The 15,972-nt window shown below is 41.5% G+C and overlaps 1 protein-coding gene across 2 annotated transcripts in view; it reads left to right on the top strand.

The window, feature by feature from the left end:
• Nucleotides 1–15,972, top strand: part of spata17 (spermatogenesis associated 17) — a 46,306-nt gene that overhangs the window by 15,793 nt on the left and 14,541 nt on the right. For both annotated transcript variants that reach the window (XM_050043866.1, XM_050043858.1), the window contains exons 7-9: nucleotides 4,645–4,887; nucleotides 12,282–12,430; nucleotides 13,569–13,677. In XM_050043866.1, the coding sequence (XP_049899823.1) occupies nucleotides 4,645–4,887; nucleotides 12,282–12,430; nucleotides 13,569–13,650 (474 nt within the window). In that variant the 3' untranslated portion in view covers nucleotides 13,651–13,677. The remainder of the gene's footprint in view (nucleotides 1–4,644; nucleotides 4,888–12,281; nucleotides 12,431–13,568; nucleotides 13,678–15,972) is intronic.

The following is a 15,972-nucleotide window of genomic DNA, read 5'->3' as shown; positions in this document are numbered from 1 at the left end:
ACCCTCAAGAGGATGAAGCAGTTAGAAGATGGATGGATGGATGGTTAACGTAACATTATTCTGTGATGTGACAAACTTACACATATTTGTTTTTGCTTTACCCAGACATAAAGTAACATTTCCAATAAGTATAGTAATCATATAGTAATTCAGGTTAATTTAGGTAGTGCAGTACTCTCGTTAGAGACCCACAGTGACCTTGACTAAGGTTGTACGCATGGAAGACATATAAGAAAGCCACATTAAAAAAAACCCATTTATATTTAAAGCAAATGTGTGGTTATCTAGTGTCATTGTGTCTGTCTGATATGTATGTGGAAAAACTATACAGGTAGCGTCTCACTAGGAACTTTGTACTATGAAGCTTATGTGTACCCATACACATGTATGCACATGGGTGGAGGGTGGAGCTGACTGAAAACCTTAGGACACCGCTGTGGTAGCGACTTTTCAGTCACAATGTGATGCCCTGAAGCATGCCCTGCTTTACGTCTGTTTTACTCTAAATTGGAGCATATTTTACAAAATGAACATCATGCTGTATTGAAGAAGACTTGAACTAGTGATTTAGACTGTAACCTCATTATAAAAATATTTACTGAGGTAACAAATCAAGTCAGAAGTTGGGTAATTTTCCCTACATTTTCCCATAGACTTGTATACAGTTGGACTTCTTTTTGTGACCAGCGGAGTCTCCCCCTGCTTGCATTGGTTACCTTCTCAGACCTGGCAATACCCCTTGGCACATGGACAGCTAAAGATGCGGGGTCTCACATAAGCAATGGGATATGAGTTTCAGATAGGGAGTTCCTTCAGTAACAGGCTGCAGAGAGAGAAAAAGTCTAACACAGGTGGGCTGTGTAGAGTTGAGTTGTCTGTATGCGTGTATGAGTAAGTATGTGTCCTCATGGCTCTTCTGATGTGCTGAGTGGAGTATTTTAGTGCTTCCCCTGGCACAGGTGTGTGTGTGTGTGTGTGTGTGTGTGTGTGTGTGTGTGTGTGTGTGTGTGTGTGTGTGTGTGTGTGTGTGGCATCCACGCATCTCTGTGACTCCCCACTGGGATCATAATGAAGACAAAGCACACTGGTCACTGTTGATTCAGCACCACTACTCCCCTCTTTCTCTCTGTTGCTCTCCCTCTCTCCTTCATGCCTGTGCAACCAGCATCGTCATCATCTGGTTTACTGCCGACTTCCTGCAGGTAGTCCATGTTCACCTAAGATGCTAACGTACACAACACAACTTCTTAACATTTTATTATGAAGTTGCCGTACAGTGGAGTTTGAGTTTTGTTAGATTATGTTTGACATCCTAAATTCCTTGGACTGGCTGTTTTTTTATACCCATATGTTTATTGTTTTTATCATTAAATATAAAACTATAATGTGCATTTTATGAATAAGCGAGAAAGAAAGAAAGCAAGAAGAAAAGTTTGCCTGCTCTTCCCCGCCCTCTGTCCATCTCTTCCTCTCTATATCTTTCTCTCTCTTTCTCTGCATATGGCAGGGGACTCTTTCCCTTCGTAGCTTTGACCTTGTCAGCAGTGAATAGATGGCTCTCCCACACAGTTCATCCTTCCTCACTTCTCGGACCCCAGCCCACACACACATACGCACACACACTCACACATACTCACACACACAGCTTACCAAAAGGCCCCAAGTCCCCATGACAGAGACAGAGATGGTGTGTTCCTGGGGTCAACATCATTGCTCTTCCCGTAGCTAGGTTGGTACTTTTGGGCTCGCATGTGCGCATGTGTGTGTTTGTGTGTATGGTGTGTATCTTTAGGAGAGCTGAGAACTATGTTTATGTATGTGTTTGTGTGTCCCCTGCCTTCTGTCCCTTCCTGTGTGAGTTAGGTGTGTACACTCATCCCGAATGCATTTTATAGGCTGATACTGAACACTAAAGAAATGTCTTTAAACACACAGAAAATCCTGATATTGAGGATTTTGAGTGCCACTTCTTAAGATGATCCTGAGTGGTCTATTGTTTAAAAAACTTTGAGAGTACATTGTATTCAGTCAACACACTCTTAAACGCTTAATTAAAGTCAAATCTCTTCTTGTTTGCCATTTTGTCATTGTGATTATTTTAAGGGTCAGGACCTTTATTTCTTTATTCTTAAAGGACAGTGTGAATGTATAGGAACAAGTGCAGTGCTGCTTTAGTAGTGTAGTGATACATTCATATGAGGAATACAGTGTCAGCACGCAGAGTTGGTGCAAGATTCAGTAATGGTTTTCTGGTGGCTCAGATATACAGCACCCAAAATGATCTGTCAAGGAAAAACGTGTCATTTTTAAAGCTAAATTTATGCATGAGTAAACACTGAGTTAGAAGTGATTTTAGAAGACGAGAAGGCAAATACATTTAATTTTAGTAAAATGTAGCGAATTGTTTATATTCATTTTATGTATGGATTTAAAAGATTTCATTGCATATAGTCATGTTTGGGTATACATGTCTAAATGATGCTGCAACTGCAAATATTTATCAGCAATGGTCTGGCTGCTTACTACGGGTGTAAAGCACCAGTTTTATCATGATACAATATTATATTGATTCTTTGGACACCGATACAATATTTGCCAATATCAAAATATTCTGCCGTGATACGATTTTGAGCAATGCAATTCAGGGGCCTATGATAACCCCAATATGATTGAGATGCCCAACCCGGCAGATAGGTTGTGCTTTATCTCGTAACAGCATTGTTTACATACGGCATGTGCTTTGTCTGTTGACCCATATTTTCTCCATAATCGAAAATAATTCCACACAGCTGATTTATTACCAAGCACTGTAAAAGACATCCTCACAGTCTTTCTCTCGGCTGCTTGCCATCTCCCCGCTGCTTTTTGACGGTGACACAGACTTTCAAAATAAAGGTGTACCCTAAAGATGATTAAATGGACTGATGTTTTCAGTTTCCATCGATGCTCATTGAATCGTTGATCATTGAATCGATACATCGATCCACATCGATGGATCGTCACATCCCTACTGCTTACATGATTATATAAACTGAGAACTTCTTTTAATAATTAGATTCTTGCTTTCATATACAACCTGAAAGGAAAGGACCTTACACATTCCGCAAATAGCTGTTGATGGCATTATTGTAAAAAATTAATCTCAACCAATTGTGAATCTGGCCTAATTACATTAAAATTATGATTTGAAGCATGCACGCCTTTGCTTACTTGAGTCATGACAATAACTTCATTTTTAAGAGTTGGTACATTTATTTGGACCCAGTGAAAATAAATGTGTAAAAAAACTGCACCAAAATAGGGACCCATCACTTAAAGATCTGCTGTGATGCAGTTGTGTCTACAACCCGTGGTTAAAGAAATTAGGGTCAGTGGAGTTGAATTAATCTCTCTCTACTTACTCTGAATCACTTGACATTAACAATCAAAAGTACTCATGGTGTAATAATGAAACATTTACTAATTAACCAGCCTGTTAATATGTTATTTTAAAAAGAGTGAGGTTTGGGTCGATATAGTTGGAGCAATTTCCCACTTATGCCCTTTCTCTCTCCTCTCCCTCCGTTGTCCCAGTCTTTTAGAGTGGCCTAAATAGCAAGCGGTGTTATTAGCATATAGAGTAGATACAGAGTCCTCCAACTCAAAGCTTTGGTCTGGTAATTAACACACAGGCAAAAGGATCACTGTGATTTGAATAATTATTACTGAGGCCGTCTGTGGCAAATCTCACCCCACTTCAGAACAGGGGAGGCAACGTTTTGTATGTGTGTATTTGTGCATGTGTTGTTTGAGTAAAAAACTAGATTCAAGTCTTGTATTGTGCTACATTTGACGCAAATGCAGCTAGGTTGTCCCCGTAGTAATTTGTTGTTATCTGTCTATCAGTTGGTGTGAAGTGCACACATGGCTGAATGTTTAACCTGGCAACATTTGTTTGGCCCGGAGCCATGATGTATACATTTGAGGCAATGAAGATCAACAACTGTTGTCAGCAGGGACGCAGTATGATGAATTTCACAAAGTTTAGGTTAATATGGATGATATGAAGGGCAATAAAAGGCAAAACTTTGATGAAAAGCTATTTGAAAAAGTTATTAACAAAACTGATGTTTCACATTACCTCAGAATATTGCCTGTAATAGTTTAAATGACTAACAGTTGTTGGTTTCATTTTAAGATGTCCCAGGAGGTGGCTGTTCTATTATTTGATGGTCCCCCTGATAAACAAAACAACTTTTTGATTTTCCCAAACTCCAAATGGATTTTATTACATTATAGTGTTTGGGGAGTAAAACACCCAGGAGAACATCCTGGTGCCTCAGAACCCGTGAAGTGTAATCCAACTGCAACGTCCTTGGTTTGAATTGGCGTGGGGACCTCTGATGCATGTCGTCCCCTCAACCGTGCTCATCTTTTCCAAGATATTTTCAGTTCCACTACACTGTTATTTAAGAAGAAGCAGGAACATTGAGTACAAGTATTATCCTCATTGCCAGTCAGAAATACATGTGATGCATGCTCAGTGGCTGTATGTATGCATCTAACCATATCACATTGCTCATATTGATACTCTGTGCCTCTCTCAATCTCTCACTTTCTCTGTGATATAGGTGTTAACTTCTCTCTCCGTCTCTCTTCATTCAGTGCCCAGGGGTCTTCAACTCTCCATTCAGGCCAGTCCCCCATGAGATGGAACTACTGCTGAGGCAGGTCAAGTACCAACTCCCCACCAGGCTGGCCCCCAGAGGCAAGGCTTATCCCCTAGGCACGGCTGGCCCAACAGCCCCCAGTTTCCCTGGGACTCTTGGATCCCCATGGATCGAAACCGCTAGATCCTGCTGTTCCTTAAGGCCCATACTGCCCCCCATCGCCAGCAAGAAACAGCAGGTGAGATGGTAAAGCTCGGACCATGACAGACATGAACAGGTGGAGGTAGAGAAACAGAGTGCAATGTAAAAGAGAATATAAAAGAGACGCAGACCAAAAGAGGGAACAGTGAGAAAAAAGAAAGCAATAGAGCATGCATAAGGGCTGAAAGAGAGTAATAGTTTTACAAGGTGTCATACTAATTATTTAAGACCCCCACCATCCCCTTCTTGTCCCATTGGAGATGGCTCTTGATGAAAGCAGAGATCCTTTAAAACTCCTTTTAAAGAAGAATGACATCATTAAAACATGGCAGACAGCTCTCTTGGGGGCTACTGCTGCACAGAATCGTTTAGTGTCTGTATTTCAGTGAGTACTGTAAGTGTGACTGTGTGGCAATGTGTCACTGTCAAATGTTTTTGTACCACACTGTGTCTGTACATACATCGAAAGGGGGTCCCAGTCCCATAAAGAGCTCTCATTTGTGTTCCTCATCATTTCAATGTGGCTTGTCCAAAAGGGGGGATATTCAACGTAATATCCCTTTTATCACATCAAGGAGTAAAAGAAATAACACAGAGACAACACTGAACTCATGTGTGCAAGGTCCTTACTCTGAGAGACTATTTGCTAGCCATTTCTTCATAGCCACTCTTCATTTTTCTGTACTTAAGTTTCACAGATACTGGAAGGTCATTCCATTCAACTGCACACGTGTATAAAATCTTTTTGCCCTCTGAAATCTTAAATCTAAAAAGAATAAAATCTGTTGGGCTTCCTCTTGTTGAATAGTTGTGATTGTCTCTGAGGCGATTTAAGTAGTTGGATGGATACTTGGGGACCTCATTATGAACAATTTTATGGGTAAGTCCCAGCTTGATTTGTACGACCTTTCAACTGGATTTATTTGTAGCTTTACTTGAACTAGTGCAGTGCCCACTCAAAACCTGCCTGTTCAGAACAGGAACTATAATTGTTTGGCCTGTGATATTGCTGCTTGCAGCTTTCTCCAGAACACTCATTCAAACAACTTCACACTCAACAGTGTGTTTCTTTGGCTCCTGAGCAACACACCTGGACCCAATAAGCTATAGAATCATCATGATTTAAGATATGAAAAATTAAATTATGTTGCTATCTTTACTCATTCTCCCCCAAAAAATGAGTTACAAAAGTCAGCCAAAGCACAAAATAAGTGACTCAATGGCATACTACTTACTGTGTACTTCTCCTTAAGGGGAAAACATAGTCCTATTCATTTACCTGAGAGAGACATGTTACTGGTTACACCAGTACACAATCTACACTATGCAGATTCAGATTTTACTCATGAAATATTACAATTACATTATGATGTTTTATTATTTATTTAACTTATCACCGGTGTATTAGAACTAAAAGCTCCACCTTAAATAGACGTTAAGTAAATTTAAGTACATTGTGACTGTATTGCCTCTCATCATTCTCTCTCTGCTTCATCCATCCCAGAACACATGCATTCTATCTTTTTAACACCTGTATGGCATAGAAAGAAACACTTGACATCATGTATGACAAGATTTATTGAAATAGTGTAAGAGTCAATAATTTGAGAGTTGACAAAACTGTTAAAATCATAACTGTGTTTGAAATTAGACAAATGTTAGGACTTACCTCATCATTTTGTCTGTTCTTGAATTTTAAAACAATAGGCACATAAAAAACATTTTTCTGAGATTGACGTTAATATTTGGTTGCACTACAGTGTATAAGGGTGAATTTTATTAAATAGTTCACACATAAAGTACAGCAACGTCATCTGTCCAGTTAGGAGGATGGATCATTTTGATGAAATGTAGCTCTTTGTCTCTGTTGTAAAGATGCGTCGTTTGTGTTTTATCAATGTTTCGCTTATGAGTTATTGATCCAGGGAGTTCAACTTGGCAAAGAAACATGGGCATCCCATTGGAGTTTTCTTTCTTGAGAATTTATTCAAGTACAGTTTAACATGTTTTCAGTACTCATTTTCTGCAGTATCGATACGCCAGCACCAGCTGCACTTTCTCACTCTATCTTAGAGTGAGATTCACTATGCTGATCTCTTCTACTAATGAAGAAAAAATAAGTAGTCATTGTCATGTTCTAATTTTGTTATGTTTATCTTTTGGTAGAAATTTGAAATGATATACCCTCAACGTCATTTTTACCCAGTGGTATTAAAATAGTATTGAATATCCATATTTTGTAAGGTATTATATTGATGTTAGATATTCCAGTATATTAACAACACTAGCGTACATGCATATCAGTGTGTATGTTGATTATTTGATGAGAGCCATTTCACCATTTGTGTTATTTACGCTCTGTAGGTCTTTATGGCAAAGCACTTTTCCTATTATTAGTTTCTAGTAATGTAAAACATAAGTGAGCAGAAATGAGGCGTGGATCTGTTTCATTTTATTAGCTGCACTTAACAGACACACACACACACACACACACACACACACACACACACACACACACACACACACACACACATGTCTCCAGCTGGCTGTAGGTATGCTGAGTTCATTAATGGTGTCAGGAAAGTCTCTTGTTGCTGACATGGAGAAGAATACATTATATATCTATACTTGACTGTCTTCCTCTGTCTCTGCCTCCCTCTCTGTTCTGTGTGTGTGTGTGTGTGTGTGTGTGTGTGTGTGTGTGTGATTAGTGCAGGAAGTACCCCTTTCTTTCTTTTGCACTCACCCCTACACCCCACTCCCCCTCCCTCCCTGGTGTGATAACTATCTAGTGGTGATGGATAAGGTTGAGGTGCTGGCTGTGGAAGTGGTCAGGCCAGGCCACCGATCCCGTGGCGATAGGAGCAAGGACAGGGTCCCTGTCCCTCCCTCTATCTCTCCCCTGTCATCCTCCCTCCTTTTTTAACACCAAACAACAACTGAAGGTCACCTCAAACAAAGCAACAACATTTAAGTTAATCTACACTGCACAAAGTTTACATGCAGAGAAGAGCATATACACTTTACAAGTTACATAGTCATGCATGTTTAGAGGTTGCACTCTGTTATTCTTCAGCCAGACACATATAAGTTTTAACATTTGTTTAGTATTAGTAACTGAAAAATGTCATGCTGAACTGTCAACATTTCACACTAAAACTACTAATACTACCTATGGATATTGGAAACAGCATCTCTGCTATTTGCTCAGTACAGACTACATTTTCCCCAACATATTTTGCATATTGTGTAAAGAAACATGACAAGAAATTTAACCATTAATCTTATTTTACCTCCTTTCATCTTCATAAAAGCTGCCTCATGAAAAATATAACCCGTTAAGATTTGTTTTTTTAGTAAGATCACTTTTAAAATTACATGTTAAGACAGTAACCATTCTGTTGCATATGTTTCAAGTGTATTTGATGCCTGTAGTGCAAGAGTGTGATGAGCATGATGAAGTCTTAAGGCAATGTAAGGAGCGATGTGAGGTTAGACAGGGAAACGCCACAAAAATTTGTTTCTAAAAACAACATTTCTTTGTCTTTGCAACTTTGATATGTCAGTAGACATCAGAGACCCATCACTCCAGGGTAGGAGCCACAATGTCAAGAAGAGGCACAAGGAATGAAATTGACAGACAGCTGTTTAAAGTTTCACTGACTTGTTTGTAGCACAAGATTTGGTGCTAAAAAGCTGTGTGGATGTTAGAGTGAGAACAGGATATATATTTTTCAAGCAGTTTAAGAAGGAATTAAAGATAATGATGGCATTCCTCTATTTTTTTCTTTTTTTATATTTATAAAAATCCTCAGAAAAATCTCAAAACAACAATGAATTTAATCTGCTAGAGGCATTGTCTGTGAAGCTTAATTCTGGTATAGCATATGCATCCATTGTATAGATCTTAATTCATGCCAAAAACTGTAAAAGGAGCCTTTCACCTGCACAATGACCATTTGAATATTACTTAGTGACCACATTTTACCTTGAATTTTTGACTTTGTTCATCGCGCATGACTCCACGATGAAAGGATAATTCAAAAAAGGCTAACAGTCTCCATGAAATGACCCTTCACTTAGTCCCGCCCCTAGAAGCAGACTGGCTAATCATTACATAGCATCAGGCTGGCTTGTTTAACAACAACACAGCTGTGCTCCGTTGTCTTTAATGTAATCGTTTCAGATTTCCTTCATTTTCAGGCTGGTTTTGTGGATTTGGAGCTAAATGTTTTGCCTGGGGCACATCGTGTATTAATGATACTTGTTACCTGGAGAGGCTGGAAAAAGATATATACGTTTCTTCCCTGTTCCAAAACCAAAATCAAACCCTGTAAAGTGTAGGGTTAGCTAGCTAGCTACTGAAGATATAGCCTATTGAATGTATACACATGCTGCTTTTGCTTTTTAACAGTGAAAAAAAAGACCGAAACCTGCTGTACAGGAACCAGTGAAGGGAAACAGGGAAACTTTGCTGATATTCAACCAGCTGTGTGTCATCACATTGTGCATGGATGAACGTTGTTTGACTTCCCCTGGAGATCCCTGCTCATCTGGTGGTGGAGGTCCGGATGCTAGCAATGGCACGGGTGCGAAGCCAAACACTGCTCATCTGCACACACTGTGATGCCACAAAGCTGGTTCAATATTGGTGAAGTTTCCCTTTATATTCATTGTTTTCTTTGGCGATCTGCAGTGATGTGGTGGTTCACTTTTACTCTGTGATCTGTAGCCTATAGTTCGGCTTTAGCTTCTAACTATCTTTGTATTTTAACCTGTTGTTGCTGCTGAGTCAGTTTCATATCCTGGATATATCCTTCAATAGCATTTTTTAGACCCCTCTGTCTGCTTCTCTCTGGAATCACTATTTTGTTTTTCCAAAAATATGATAATATTTCTTCAGAGAGTGCAGTTAGTTACAGTGTGGACTCCATGCTTACTCCGACAGCTTGTCGGACCATCACAAAGGGGCGGGGTTTATCGGAAGGTCAGTTGAAGTAAGCAGGGACGGTGTCCAACAAAAACAAAACAGTATCAAAAATATGTTTACAAACTCTCACTCAACTTGTGCAGTATAATCCAAATCTCCTTTATCCAGTCATATGCTCACTACTTTAAACTGAGTAGAAGGTTGCATGTTGTATGGTAGCCTCAGTCGCCAGTGTGTGAATGGGTGAATGTGTTTCTGTAGTGTAAAGTGCTTTGAGTGGTCAGAACACTAGAAAGGTGCTACACAAGTGCAAGTCCATTTACCATATACCACTTAAAACATAGTGAGTTGTAGTATTGTCATATTTTGTCTTGAAAATGTGTTTTTCTTTACTTTAAAAAACATATTATTTTTGTCCATCCATCCATCCATCGGTTTTCATCCGCTTATCTGTGGCTGGGTCGCGGGGGCAGCAGGCTGAGCAAAGCACCCCAGACATCCTTCTCCCCAGCAACACTTTCCAGCTCCTCCTGGGGGACCCCAAGGCTTTCCCAGGCCAGACGAGATATGTAATCCCTCCAGCGTGTTCTGGGTCCGCCCGGGGCCTCCTACCAGTGGGACGTGCCCGGAACACCTCCAGCGGGAGGCGCCCAGGAGGCATCCTGATCAGATGCCCGAGCCACCTCAACTGACCCCTTTCGACGCGAAGGAACAGTGGCTCTACTCCGAGCTCCCTCCGGATGTCCAAGCTCCTCACCCTATCTCTAAGGCTGAGCCCAGCCACCCCACGGAGGAAACTCATTTCCACCGCTTGTATCCGCGATCTCATTCTTCGGTCACTACCCAGAGTTCATGACCATAGGTTAGGGCTGGGACGTATAGATGGACCAGTAAATTCAAAGCTTTGCTTTCTGGCTCAGCTCCCTCTTCACCACGACGGACCGACACAGCACCCGTATCACTGCAGAAGCCGCACCGACCCGCCGATCCATCTCACGCTCCAGTCTACCCTCACTCAAGATACTTGAACTCCCTTGCTTGAGGCAATAACTCTCCCCCAACCCGGAGAGGGCAAACCACCAGTTTCCGACAGAGGACCATGGCCTCAGACTTGGAGGTACTGACTCTCATCCCAACTGCTTCACACACGGCTGCAAAACGCTCCAGTGCATGCTGGAGGTCATGGTGTGATGGAGCCAACAGAACCACATCATCTGCGAAGAGCAGGGATGCAATTCTGAGGTCCCCAAACCGGACCCCTTCCTCCCCCCTGCTGCGCCTCGAGATCCTGTCCATGAAGATCACAAACAGGTGACAAGGGACAACCTTGGCGGAGGCCAACACCCACCGAGAACGTGGTCGACTTCACACCGAGTATGTGGACACAGCTCTCACTTTGGTCATACAGGGACCGAATGGCTCGTAGCAGCGAGCCTGGAACCCCATACTCCCGCAGTACTCCCCACAAGACCCCCTGAGGGACGCAGTCGTAAGCCTTGTCCAGGTCCACAAAGCACATGTAGACTGGATAGGCGAACTCCCATGCCCCCTCCAGCAGCCTTGCAAGGGTAAAGAGCTGGTCCACTGTTCCACGGCCAAGACGGAATCTGCATTGCTCCTCCTGAATCTGAGGTTCGACAGTCGGTCGGAGCCTCGTTTCCAGCACCCTGGAGTAAACTTTACCCGGGACACTGAGCAGTGTGATACCCTGATAGTTGGAGCACACCCTCCGGTCCCCTTTTTTGAAGATGGGGACCATCACCCCTGTCTGCCACTCTGCAGGCACCATACCCGACCTCCACGCGACACTGAACAGGTGTGTCAGCCAAGACAGCCTAAGAGTGCCCTGTTGGGCTGTCTTTTCATTGTATGCTTTAGTATCTTATTTAGTATCTTTTTTATTTGTCCCATCATATTGATTTCACACACTGATGACAAAGTTAGATGTCAGTTTTCAGAAATTGTTTTTTCAAAGGCTTCAGTGCTGTCACAATATTGCCTGAGCACATGAAACAAATCTTAAAGACATGATAAATGAATGGAGAACATTGTGAGGGGAAAAAGACAGTGAAGGATAATCATTGGGAACTGGGGAAGATAAAGTCTGATTAAACCTTAAGTTTATTTGAGGCTAATCAGACTAGTTGATGTGCAGCTAAGTGTGTATGTTTTCCCTCTCTTTTCATTATCTTACACACTGTGTGTGTCTCTCACTTTTACTCTGGCGTGCTTGGTTTCCTCATCTCCTTGTCTCCACTTTCTCTCACCTGATATCATTTTCTTCATTCTCTTTTTCTCTCCCTCTCTGCTTCTCTCTTGGACTCTGTGTCACAGGAGAAGAGATGAAGAGGATTGGCCTCTGGTTTTAGCTGTAAGCCATCACTACCTGTGGGAGAGGGATCACAGAAAGAAAGAGGTGGGGGGTTGAAATGGAAAGATACAGTGATCATTATCTGATTCTTGTGTGTGTCTGTGTGTGTTGGTGGTTGTGATTATTCCAGGGTCTGCTCAGAGAGCCGGGGGAAGTGTGGGAGCAGCGCGTGCATTGTCCTGACCTGACGTTACGTCTGCAGACCTCTTACACACACCTGGAGGAGGCCCAGAATCAGCTTCACCAACACGAGGTCATCAGACTCCCTGCTGGCACATTGTAAGCATACTACGCAGACACATAATACATGCAGATACGCACACACACACACACACACACACACACACACACACACACACACACACACAATTAGACTACAAAAGCATTCACAATCCCACACACAAAAACACCAGAAGTGTTTGATAAATGTTTTTTTTCTGTCATATACACCAAGGAATACACTCTTGTGAAAACATACATGAGTGGACACATGTATATTGTATTTACTCAACACAATCACAGGCAAATTCATGCGACATTAAGCAGCAAATGGACACATCCTTGTTACGAAAACTAATGTGTATATGCCAGGAGATTATTGTAAGACTGCTTCAGACCGGGTTTATTATAAACAGTCTCTTCCTGCTTTATTTCAAAGCTTTCATTAGTTTTAATTAGGAATTGTGTATGTATATGTGTGTGTGTGTATGTATGTCTGTGCTAAAACACTTGGCTACAACCTCATCACCACTCACAGGCTAATCCACTCAATTGTGTGTACGTGTGTGTGTGCGTGCGTGCGTGCGTGCGTGCGTGCGTGTGAAGCACTGTTATTAACCCTCTGTTTGATCTGTCTCACACAATACTTTCCCTGACTATAGTATAATATAAGACCACCCAGTTTTCTCATCACTCCAACCCTCTTTAGTCTTTTGTCCCACTGCAATCAAATAACTAAATAGAATTTTTTTAATGTCAAGGTAAAGCAAAAGTAAATTTGTGTTATAAGTTTGTCTCACCACAGAAAAATGTGTCACCACATACCCAGCCAAATTTGACTGATTAAAAAAAAGCCAAGTATATTAAATTAGGTTTCAAAATTGTGAAAAATTATTAGTGCTTTCTACTGAGAAACACTGAGGGTGTGTTCGCTGAAGGAGCTGAAATGAAGAACAAGCTGCTGCAAATTGACCGACTCACATTAGCAGCTAACCAAGTCATGATTTCAGGCCTGCCAGTTTTCCCCTTTGTCTTGTCAGTGTATTTTGTGTTGTTTTTGTGTTAGATAAAATTGTCTGCAGTATGGATTCATGCTCATCCTAACCACTGTTTTATATTTTACTAATGACTAACCTGAGTTTAACTGTAACCTTTTTGACATTTAACTTTTTGTTGTTTGCTGCCATTCGACAACCAGAGGAACAGGAAGTATGCCCCACCATCTGAACCACAGCAACAATTCCTTAAATCAGCCAGCCTACACCAAGAGCGTCAGATAGGAGATTACAGACTGACTTCAAGAGGAGGTAGGTTGAAAACTGCAAACACAAACACTATTATTATTATTATTATTATTATTATTATTATTATTATTATCATTATTGTTGTTTTTTTTATCATTATACCTACTATGTACCTAAATTAAGTCATCTTTGGAGACCACACACCCACCTGGCCATCATGCCGTGCAGAGATGTATAGGTGATGAATCCTTCCTTTTCTACTGGGCCTTCAAACACACACACATACACAGAGACCCACACTTAAAGCCATGTGTGTCACACAGGATAATGAAGATGTGGTAAACCTTCTTATGACCCATTTAGAAAGACTTGGTTAACCAAACACATTGCCTCAAAAAAGCAATTATACAAGACCATGTATAAATGTATCTTTCTACCTAACAGCGTTATTGTGTTTCACTTCATTCAAAGAGGTCGTTGCCATATTCAACATGACTGTATAGGATACATTTTTTTTTTATGTCACCTCATATTAATACAACAACTTGAACTGTACAATCGACAGTCAAATGACCCTGAGATTGAGAAGAGTAAAAATTATGGTTGAAACAGAAAGAACATCTTGTAATCCTATATAATTTTATAGGGATCATACAGTTATTATAGAAACCCACGTTCACCCTTTGACATCAAAGTCATTCAGTGCCAGACCCGTGTTAAACCCCGGTGCAGAGCAGGGACATAAGGCCAGGTCAGGCGACACCTCTCGGCCCATGCAGACTGATGGCAGTCATGGGTATAACCGTGGGGTTACCTGGGTTTTGGTTTGAAGGTATTATTCTCTAAAAGAACAGAGGGAAAACAGAGATGCTGTGCAGCCTAACCCTTTCAACTTGAGTTGCACAAATTTGTCAAAAGTGACAGCAATTTAATAAATCGCCGCTCTCCATCACACGCGTATGCACACCCACCCACACACATACACACAATTCCCAGTTATGCCCTCCAATGCCCCCTTTCCATGTATACGTAAATGAGGTGTATGCATGGGTATATATGTGTGTGTGTGTGTGTGTGTGTGTGAGTATGCTGGAGAGAGAATGTGTGTGCGTGGGCCCTGCGGTCTGGTCTAGGCATTAGGTAATTGACTGTGTCTTTGCTCAAGGCCTTTCATGGATCACCGTCCTTTATTAGCTCACTTCCCAGCACACACACATATACACACACGCACACACACACACACAAAGTTCCCAGCAGCTCCACCCCAACCTCTTACCCCCCACCACCAGCACCCAGACCCAATTGCCCGGAAACAAGGAGTGAAACAAGAGAGAGAGAAGAGCAAGGGAAGACAGAGAGAGCAGCGACAGGGGAATGAACTAACACGGCCCCAGGAAGTGGAGATAAATAAGTATGGGGAGTGGGCGAGTGAATAGGGTCTCCTGCAGCTGACAACAGGGGCCCGGGGAGTAATCAGTTTTGCTCGGTGCAGCTATGCTAAATTTGTAAAATACAGTATTGATGGGAAGCTTGTAGGGCCTTTTGTGTTTGCGCATGTGTGGAATATCAAGATTTTATTTAGCTCACCATTTAAATTAGAGACCCTACACACAGACATTGGCTAAAGCTGAGACGCATTGCAGACCAGCAGACAAGCATCACCCGTCATTGTGCCCTCCCTATTTCCAGCAAACCAAAAACAACAAATAAACTGTATGGTTTGTGAAACATCATAGCTAGACATTATGATGATATATATTGTGAGATGATAGGAATGTGTCTACCGGTTGATATTTTGACATGCATGTATGTCATCAGGTCATCCTTCCATGTTGGTGGTGGGCTTGTGCTTGTTGGTTAGTGCCTTAGGTACAAAAAATGTATCTCAAACAAAAACACATATGCCTATTTCGGCCTTCAGATGTAGCTGCAGAGTGAGCGCTCTTTGTTTTCACGCTGCTCTATGGTACAGGCAGCTATGGACCTAGACCCAGGGTGAGTCTGCGTGAGATGGATGTGTCAGCTGGTCGTGAGGCTCACCTCTTCTCACAGCACAAAGCCTCAGGACAACCCTCACACAATCCAGTTAGTCAGACAAAAAAGAAAACTACATCAACTACTGCACAACTACCACAAAAATCCAAAACAAACTTCACTGCTAGGGGTGAGAATCTTTGGGCACCTCACAATTCGATTACGATTACGATTCAGGGGCTACGATTCGATTATAAAACGATTATTGATGCATCTTTAATTTATGTATATTGATGCACTTTTTCACAACACACATTTCTTTTTGTCTCACTGAATAAGCATTCAACACTTGCAATTTTTAAAAGCAGTGCATTTGTAATAAGA

The sequence above is a fragment of the Epinephelus moara genome, chromosome 1 (genome assembly GCF_006386435.1).
Source record: "Epinephelus moara isolate mb chromosome 1, YSFRI_EMoa_1.0, whole genome shotgun sequence".
NCBI lineage: Eukaryota > Metazoa > Chordata > Actinopteri > Perciformes > Serranidae > Epinephelus > Epinephelus moara.
Note: the sequence above shows the minus strand (reverse complement) of the source record. Positions and strands in the feature narration are given on the sequence as shown.